The 10,077-nt window shown below is 41.7% G+C and overlaps 1 protein-coding gene across 6 annotated transcripts in view; it reads right to left on the bottom strand.

Moving 5' to 3' along the window:
• Positions 1–2,309: 2,309 nt before the first annotated feature.
• ZNF3 (zinc finger protein 3) overlaps positions 2,310–10,077 on the bottom strand; it is a 10,819-nt gene continuing 3,051 nt past the window's right edge. For 4 of the 6 annotated variants that reach the window (XM_023761809.1, XM_014453771.2, XM_014453807.2 and 1 more), the window contains exons 3-6: positions 7,498–7,636; positions 6,728–6,819; positions 6,329–6,455; positions 2,310–4,471 (exon numbers count right to left, since the gene is read on the bottom strand). In XM_023761809.1, the coding sequence (XP_023617577.1) occupies positions 3,405–4,471; positions 6,329–6,455; positions 6,728–6,819; positions 7,498–7,552 (1,341 nt within the window). In that variant the 5' untranslated portion in view covers positions 7,553–7,636 and the 3' untranslated portion in view covers positions 2,310–3,404. The remainder of the gene's footprint in view (positions 4,472–6,328; positions 6,456–6,727; positions 6,820–7,497; positions 7,637–10,077) is intronic. The other 2 variants (XM_023761850.1, XM_023761871.1) reach the window with 1 other exon arrangement.

Here is a 10,077-nt window from a genome sequence, read left to right as displayed (position 1 = left end):
ACATTTATGTGGCAACCAGCTCGAGGAACGCCTTGACTACATAAAGCTACATAAAGGGTTTGAATTTTATTCTGTAAGAGCAGCCACTGAAACATTTTGATAAAGAAGTGACAACTTTGGTATAGTGCTTTGGGGAGTGATTTGTAGTGAGAGAAAATGAAGATATCAATCCATTAGGAGACTATATAATTCAGGGGGGAATGAAGACCTGAATTCAAGTTAACAGCAAAGGAAATGAAGTGGATGAACTATGGAGATTGTAGAATCGTAACTGACAGGACAAGATCATTGTCTAGATAAGGTTCTCTTCAGAGTTGGGTGCCTCCCCATCTCACATCCAAGCCATCTACCTGGGGCCCAGCCTCCACTAAGTAGAACCCTGAGCTCACTGTTATATCTCACTGGGCAAGTCCAATTGTTTCCTCGTCTGTAAAATGGGATCATACTAACAACTGCCTTACACACAGGTCACAGTGAGGATTAAATAATTTAATACATGAAAAACATTTGGAAAGGGGCCAAGTACAGTATATGCATGTCATCTATTATTACCATCACTTGGAAATCCTACTTCCTCCATGATCTCAACTCTGAAAACTTCCCCTCTAATAATCTCTTATCTTTCTACTGCATGCTCACTGAACCTGCACAGGACTGATGTTGGTTAGATGTAGAATACAAATAATTTAAAAACACAGAAGTGCCCTAGCTGGTTTGGCTCAGTGGATAGAGCATCAGCCTTCAAACTGAAGGGTCCAGGGTTCGAGTACGGTCAAGGGCACATGCCCAGGTTGTGGGCTCCATCCCCAGTAGGGGGCATGCAGGAGGCAGCCTATCAATGATTCTCTCTTATCATTGATGTTTCTATCTCTCTCTCCCTCTCTGAAATCAATAAAAATATATTTAAAAATAAAAACTCAGAAGTTATGACTGAGAGTTTTGCAGAAATTTTGAGAGGGGGCATTGATGCGGAAGACATATCTAATTTGAAACACATCATTTGAAACTTTTAAAAGATCCAAGTGTAAATGCCCTGCAGTCTGCTGGAGACCCAAGACTGGAGTTTGGGAGAGATCAGTACCACACCTGCAGATTTGAAACTTACTTGCGTCGAATAGTGGAGGCCTTGGAAATAAATGGGCTCACCGAGACAAACGGGTATCATATACATTAAGGACTGCTCAGTTAGGGATTAAGAGGAATTGATGGGAATAGGAATAATCAGGGAAATGAGGTGAATAAAATGTTATGAAAATAGTTCGAGACATTTTTAAAAAACATTTTTCATGTAATGGCCCGCAATCAGTCTCAGGACCCACTGAAAGGGAAAGAAATTTAAAACACATTAGGTGATCATAATACATGATCCAAAATTTTTCATAGGCTGGAGTTCCAGACATTCCCTCATCCTCTCCATTAGACTTTTTTGTTAGCATGCAACAGACCGAGGATTCGCAGAGGGAAGGGGGGGGGGGGGGTATGGAGTGGGAAGGGATTAACCAAAGAACTTATATGCATATATGCAAAACCCATGCATAGTGCAGTGAAGGCTTAGAGAGGGAAGGAGTGAGGAAGAGGTCAATGGGGGGAAATAAAGGGGACATCTGCAATACTTTCAACAATAAACTTAAAATCTAAATATGCCCATTGCTACCCAACATCCAAGTAAGCTCTTATCAGGGATCCCATGCCCAGTAACCCTTCTAACTTTAGTTGCTGATTTTAAGTATCATACCACACAGAATGATATGCAGCACAAGAAAACCTGTATGTGGATATAAAGGTGGGAGAGATTGTGTAAATGATGGAATAGTCTATAGTAGTATCTAGAGCAGTGGTTCTCAACCTTCCTAATGCGGCGACCCTTTAATACAGTTCCTCATGTTGTGGTGACCCCCAACCATTTATTTTCGTTGCTACTTCATAACTGTAACTTTGCTACTTTTATGAGTCGTAATGTAAATATCTGATATGCAGGATGTATTTTCATTGTTACAAATTGAACATAATTAAAGCATAGTGATTAATCACAAAAACAATACTTAATTATATATGTGTTTTCCGATGGTCTTAGGCGACCCGTGAAAGGGTCGTTCGACCCCCAAAGGGGTCACGACCCACAGGTTGAGAACCGCTGATCTAGAGGGAATATAATGGGAGTCTTGAGGGAAAGAGGTCACATGTTTGTGATTAAGAGAGAAATGGTTGGCTATAAAAATTTTTTAAGGTTAATTTTTAGATTCCATTTACAGTCACTGTTTAAACTAAAATAAACTTGGCCCCTACACAAAAACACATTCAAGCCCTCCTTCTGAAAAACTATTCTGTTTAATAGTGCACTTCATTTATGCTACAGGATGAGCAGGATTGGGAAAACATCATGAGGTCATCCCTTCAGCTGGTAAATTCAGGAGCTCCATCTTAACCCAGCAAGGAGCCCTGCCACCAGGCACAGGCCAGAGCCTTCCTTCTCTGGGCTTTGCTCTTTGTTTGCATTCATACTCTGCTGTTGAAGTCAGAGGTGGGGTCAGAAGTTTGGCTGCTGGGCCAGATGTGACAGAGGGCAGGTCATAGGGGGCAGGGCAAGCTGGCTGAGCAAGCTCCTTAAAAGCATCCTTAGTCACTAGGGTTTGAATTAAATAACTTTTTACCACAGGAGTGGTGAGGAAGAGGGAGAGAAGAGGAAAGAAAACAAAGACTAATGCTAAATGCTTTTGATCCATTTCCTCATGTTAGACTTACTGATTAGTTATATTTCCCAGTTAGTCCTTGGTTCTCCAACAAAATTGCCAGAATGCTTTCAGAAACTCCTCACCCCCAATCAAATAACAAATCCCTCATCACCCTATTTCCTTATCAAAACTTAAAGCTGGACTAGGAACAGTGGCTTCCACGTACAGCATCCTTTCCCCTTTCTTTTTCTAACAGCTTGTAGTTACTTCAACGCATTTGAAATTCCTTTTCCCTTTCTCAGTAACAGGACCCAGAACATTCTTTCCACTGCCATCTGTGCTGACTATATTGACTCCAATAGAGGAATCCTTAGAATTTTACTCCTACTGTGCTTCCACCCTCAGCTTGGGAAGAAAGGCTCCCTTGGTATGAGAAATACGGTCTAGTGCAAACTCCCTTCCATAATGGAAGGTGATTGGTCCCAGAGCTTCCCTCCATTTCCAGCACTTAATCTGCGGCTTGCCTCTAATTTTCTAAGGCTGGTATTGTTCCTGGGGAAACTGACCAGGTTGCTAATTACTGTGCCAGGATGATTTGCCCAATTCTCCCCATTCTCTAAAGTGGAAGATTTGCATCAGAAGGGACACATCCTAAGTTGTTCATACTTTTATAGTAAGGCAGGGGGTCTTCAGACGCAGAAGAAGTGAGAAAAAGAGGTGTGTGGCTCTCTTTCAAGTTGACTCTCTGATATTTAATTCAGCAGTAACTCTGAGAGAACTTTTGCTCATTCCCATTACATTCAAAGGCTTCTCTCCAGTGTGAATTCTCTGATGGCGAACAAGAGCTGAACTATACCTAAAGGCTTTCCCACACTCATTACATTCATAGGGATTCTCCCCTGTGTGAATTCTTTGATGCTGAATAAGGCCTGAACTATAGGTAAACTTTCCTCCACATTCCATACATTCATAGGGCTTCTCTCCAGTGTGGATTCTCTGGTGCTGGTAGAGGTGTGAGCTCTGGCTGAAGGCCTTCCCACACTCATTACATTCATAGGGCTTCTCTCCAGTGTGGATTCTCTGGTGATGAATGAGGGTAGAGCTTCTACTGAAGGCTTTCCCACATTCATTACAAGCATACGGTTTCTCTCCAGTGTGGATTCTCTGATGATGAGTAAGGGTGGAGCTCCAGCTAAAGGTTTTCCCACACTCGTTACATTCATAAGGTTTCTCTCCAGTGTGGATCCTTCTATGTAGAATGAGAGCAGAGCTACAACTGAAGGTCTTCCCACAATCATTACATTCATAAGGTTTCTCTCCAGTGTGGATTCTCTGATGCTGAATCAGATGTGAGCTCTGGCTGAAAGCCTTCCCACATTCACTACATTCATAGGGTTTTTCCCCAGTGTGAATTCTCTGATGTTGAATAAGGTCTGAAGTTCGATTAAAGCTCTTGCTACATTCATCACACTTATGGGGTCTGTCTCCCACAGAAAGTCTCTGATGTGAAATAAGGTTGGAACTCACAGTGAAGCTGTTCCCAAAATCGTATTTCTCACTTCTCTCTATCATGGGGGTTAGCTTTTCCTCAATTGTCACTTGACCAAAATCTTGTATCTTCCTATGCAGTTTTTCTCCAGAAGAGTTCCCCAGCTGCCTCTTGAGACTGACTTCTTTTTCATAGGCTTCTTCAAACTTAAGACCCTGAGAAATATCCTTTTGGAATCTTCCCAATAGCACCCCATCTGATTCTGTATCTTCAGAAATTTCTTGGTCATGCTCAGTTCTGGTCTCACCATCTGGCACAATACAAAATACAAACATCACTGGTTCCTTGTGGAAAAATCAAAACCAGAGGACAGGATAATCATGGGCATGCCTCTTATCTGCCCAGGCTGTGTGTAGCTAAGGCAAAATAAGAGAAGAGGAAACAGGGAAGGAGAAAGGCAGGAAGCAAAATTGAGATAACAGCTAGAAGTATAGAGAAAATTGGATTGTAAGGAGAGAATGGATCTGGTAGAGGCAGGGAGGAACATGTTTAATGAAGTGAGAAAGTCCTCGGAGAGGTTAAAGACTATAGATATAATTTGGGAGATGGTGACTACCAGAACTGTTTAAGAAAAGTGGGGAAGGTGTTGAGAAACAGTAGCAGAGCAGGAAGGAACACCAAGGTTGATGTCATTAGTGACCTCCTATAGCCCTAGGTGAAAAGAACACTTGTTTGTAGCTGTGCCACATATATCAAATTCAGGAAACAGGCAAAAGTCCATTTCTGGGCCTTAGGTCTAGAAGGCTATGCTGTGAGACTATGTAAACAATTTCCATATTTGATTGCTCTATTTTCACTGTCTTAGAAATAAAGGGAACTTCACATACGGAAAATAACTATAAAGAGTCTAGATATTAGCATTTTTAGGCTGTCAATAAAAAAGTGTTAGGAACAGAAATAGCTATTCCTCCCTCACCTGAACAGGTACCTTTCGGAATCTCTCTGTTCTTAATTCCCTTCAAACCCAGGACCCTCAGCTCTTCCTCAACCTAGATATGTCAAAATACAGAAACGGGAGCCCTGGTTGGCAAGCTCAGTGGTTAGAGCGTCAGTCTGCACACCAGAGGATCTCGGGTTTGATGCCCAGTCAAGGGCACATACCTGGGTTGCAGGTTCGATCCCCGGCTCCAATCAGGGCGTGTTTGGGAAGCAACCAATCAATGTGTCTCTCTCACATCGCTGTTTCTCTCTCTCTCCTCCCTTTCCCCCTCCCTTCTATATGGTCTAAAAAAAGATCAATGGAAAAATATCCTCATTCCTCGGATGAAGATTAAAAAAAACAACACAACAACACAGAAATGGGAATACTGCTCATGGGAAAAAACATGGAACAAGGTTTTATCCTGCTCATATCAAGCAGGCCCAGAGCTCAATCCCAGACCTAGGACCTGCAGGGCACAGAAAGGAAATGTCAGGGAGGTCTCAATTAGGAGTTGGGAAGACCTGGCACTGCTCAGGAAAGTTTTTTCACTGAAAGTAGGAAAGAGACAAGGAATTAACAGTCTACAGACTAAAGGTTAAAAAGATAATTGCTCCCTATACCAAATTAAAATTTCTACCAGAGCAGCAGTTGCATTAGATCATGAACAAACCAACAAGTCCCTAGAGGCAGTTCAACAGACAAGGGAAGGAGATAGGCAGAGTTCCAGAATGTTCACTTGGGCACAGACCAGTACTTCACAAGTTCAAGGATCCCAATATGCTAATCTTTTGGAAAAGTCTCTGGATTATATGTTAAATTCTAAGAATAGCATGGAAAAGCATCATATTTGGACTTAAAAGACCAGGGCTTGAGCTGCCACCAACCAGCTATATGACCATGTGTAAAACACTTAAGACCTCTGACCTCCCTTTCCTCACCTATAAAATGAGGATAACTCTTGCTACTTCCACGGCTGTTACTGTGAAGATTAAGTGAGAGAATATATATACGAAACCTCTTTATAAACTGCAAAGTACTGTACAAATGGGAGTTACTATTATTACTGTTAGAATTTTCTGAGACTAAGTCCTTAGTTAATTATTTTCACTGACTCAACTGTTATTAGCAAATAAGGAAGCAAAGAAATGCCAAGGGAGTTTTATTGAAAAAGCATTAACTCCTTACCCAATGAGAATACATTCCCATAATTCTCCAGCATCACATCTCTATAGAGATCCCTCTGAGCAGGCTCCAAACGCTTCCACTCCTTCCGGATAAAGTACACAGCCACATCCTCAAATGTCACCAACTCCTGAAACAACACATTCCTGCATGCAATTTCAGGGGTAGGACTGGCAGCACCAAAAAAAATAATTTGAGATGGGGTTGAATAATATTTGGGAATCTGGGGAAAGGTAATTAGGGTGAAGAGAGATGACAGTCCAAGAAAGAAAGTCTTACTCAGAAGGAAAGGACCACAGTCCTGATGGAGTGAATTGTGGTTGGGGCATTGCATGGGATGTTGCTGTACCAAAAATGTCCATAAAATGGTAACGAAATGAGGTTAAGAAGACCACAGCTTACCTGGGACTTGGCCTTTAGGAGTGCAGCTGCCAGCATCTCATCCCCCAGACTGTCCTTGTTGGAAAATGTGGGAACTTTTGAGGAAGGAAGACCTGAGGACAATAAAAGGGTCTATGAGTGAGTCTATCTGCTGCTATCTGGCCTCCCAACATACAGAAAACTCATAGGGTCCTGGGACAACCTAGGACCCACTCCTCTGACATTTTTAAGCTCACTTCCTCTGCAGCTACTAAGGGTGCTTATAACAGGCACATTTAGTGTGGGCACATCCCAAAGAGAGATGTCTAAAGCCTTACTGATTCTTGCTCTCTACTCTGCCCTCAGTCCCTTCCTCCTCTCCAGTCACTCTACTCTCAATGAAAGTTGCCCAGTCCTGTAATTAGTGATGAATGTGTTCTTGTCCATTCTCCCAAACTTGGCCAGAAACACAGGCTGTCCTGCTCATATCCCTTCCATCATTCACCACATCACTGAATTCAAACTATCGCATGAAGTTCTCTTAGACCAGAGGAAAACTAGGAGCTTCACCCCATCCCTGACTGAAGACATATCACTCCATCCCCCAATCTACAAATCCCAAAACACTGTTGGCTGCTACAAAGCCCCTAGAAAATGGAATTTGGTGACTATCAAAGTTTTCTTACTCTTGCACAAGGAACCCACAAACCTTAATCATATCAGGATTCTAGCAGTTATCCTAGTACCTGAAATTTCAATAGATGACTGTTGAATGACTGAATAAAAGAATAAATGAATCCCCTATTCCATACCACTCTCAAGCAGGGACTGAGGTTCCTGAGATGCATGATCAGCCTGAGTTTCCATGGGTAAGGCCAGAATCTCCAGTCTCTGGTCTCCTATTTGCAGACTCAGCAGGAAATAGGTTTTCTGAATGAGAAAGAGGAAGCACTGCAGAAGCAAAAGTTCAAGGTTAAAAGATTTACAAAAACACACAACCCACCTCCTGAATACAGAGAGGGGAACTAGCATTTTAGTTAGTACCCAAGAACAATGAGAGAAAATGCAGCAACTGGGGCTAGTCTTTAAGACCTTGGTGAATATACTTACTCCTACTCCCTGTAATGAGATTACAGGAGAATCACTAAAAGTTCCTCGACAATATCCTACCTTTGGCTCTGCAGAGAAAGTGAGGGATATTTATAACAACAAAAAATGGAGAATACCAGTGCCAAATAATGATATTAATGGAATGAAATACTAAGCAACTATCAAAATGAAAAATATCAGAGTAAAGTGAAAAAAAGAGTACACATATAGATTGCAAAATGTGTAAGCATCATACACATTTTAAGAATATTTGGGGAGGGGGGGGGGAGAATATTTGGGCCCAACCGGTATGGCTCGGTGGTTGAGCATGGACCTATAAACCAGAAGGTCTTAGTCCGATCCCCGTCAGGGCACATGCCCAGGTGGCTGGCTGGATTCCCCAATGTGGGCATGCAAGAGGCAGCTGATCAATGATTCTCTCTCATCAATGTTTCTTTCTCTCTCCCTTCCATTCTGAAATTAATAAAAATATACTTAAAAAAATATTTGGGATAATGGAGAAAGCTATTTGTTTATGGAGGAGAAAAAAAACCCCTCATAAACATTAGAATTGGCAGGAGAAAAAAACACTTTATTAGGTTTCTAGCTGTTATATTAAATTTAGCTGTCATAATTAGAGGAAAAGGGACCATGAAAGAGCACCCAAATAACAGAGATCAGAGAAACTTAATGAGTACTCTCTCTCATTTTAAAAAACCTGGGGAAACAACACCTGTTTCACAGAACTAGGTCAAACAGCTCTATTAAATTAAATGAGATAAATTCTTCCTCCCTTTTCTTTCTAAAATGGTTTTCTGCTTTCAGTCCCAGTCATAGGTGGAATACTGTCGAAAAACTTGAGCCCTTTTTGTGGTCTTCCTGAATTTCATTACAGGGACTGGGTGTATATATTCACCCGGATCTAAAAGACTAGTCCCAGCCCTGGTTGCTTTGGCTCAGTGGTTAGACATTGGACCAACGGGTTCAGGGTTCAATTCCTGGCTAAGGGTCTGTACCTCAGTTGTGGATTGATCCCCTGTCCAGTTGGGGAGCATGTGGGAGGCAACCGATCAATGTGTCTCTCTCATGTGGATGTTTCTCTCTCCCCTACCCCCTTCCTCCCTTCCATTCTGTCTGAAAATCTGGAAAAAAAATATCTGTGAGTGAGGATTAAAGAATAATAATATTTTTTAAAAATATATTTTATTGATTTTTTACAGAGAGGAAGGGAGAGAGATAGAGAGTTAGAAACATCAATGAGAGAGAAACATCCATCAGCTGCCTCCTACACATCTCCCACTGGGGATGTGCCCACAACCCAGGCACATGCCCTTGACTGGAATCGAACCCGGGACCCTTCAGTCCGCAGGCCGACGCTCTATCCACTGAGCCAAACCGGCTTTGGCCAAAGAATAATAATATTAATAATAATAAAAATCTATATAAAAGGCTAATATGTTAAGTGTCCGACTGTCCAGGTAATGACATCACATAGCAATGCCTGGCTTCCTCTCCCTAGTGACGACTAGCCTCCTTACAGTTTCTTTAGCCCAGGAACACGATTTGCTTTATAGCCAGGTGCAAACATTTTACACTTTAACCAAATGTCTGTGAAGTGTTTTCCCATGCCTCATCTCATTTGATCCTCACAGAAGTCCTAGAGTAGGTAGACAGGCGACTCGGTGGAATCCTATTTTCTTTCCATTAGTCAGAAAACGGAGATCTAGAAAGTTTAGAAACTTGATCCTACTGAAAAGAAGAAATGGTGGACCTTGAAAATGACTTCAGGTTTTCTCACTGCGCAGAATATAGTCAAACACTGCTGCAGCTAAATATTTTACCCTTGTTCTCCCTGTGTGATCTACAATAATAATGTGCTTCATGTTGATATTTACTGCTATGTTGCTGACAGTTACCTGAAAGAGAAGTTGGGGTGCTTCACTGGGCTGGAAAAAGTTTAGCTACATCAGAAAGCAGGTCTAATTAAGCAAGTTTACTTTCTATATATGTAAAAGGCTAAGGTGACTCATGCATGCGCAATACATATAAAGCTCTCGCTGGCACCAATCACATGAGTGTTTTGATCTGTCATTGCCGATTGTGAATTTGGTTGACACTTCTATTATAGAGAAAGGGCGAATAGCGATATTAAAATATTTCTTCTAATTAATTTCCTTTCAATGTGCACAAATCCGTGCACTGGGCCACTAGGAATTAAATAAAAGACTAGTCCCCGTTGCTGTTTCCTCTCACTGAGAAGGTAGAAGCCAACTTTCTTTTTATCTCCCTTCTCTCCTAATACA

This window comes from Myotis lucifugus, unplaced genomic scaffold (genome assembly GCF_000147115.1).
Source record: "Myotis lucifugus unplaced genomic scaffold, Myoluc2.0 scaffold_0, whole genome shotgun sequence".
Lineage (NCBI taxonomy): Eukaryota > Metazoa > Chordata > Mammalia > Chiroptera > Vespertilionidae > Myotis > Myotis lucifugus.
Note: the sequence above shows the minus strand (reverse complement) of the source record. Positions and strands in the feature narration are given on the sequence as shown.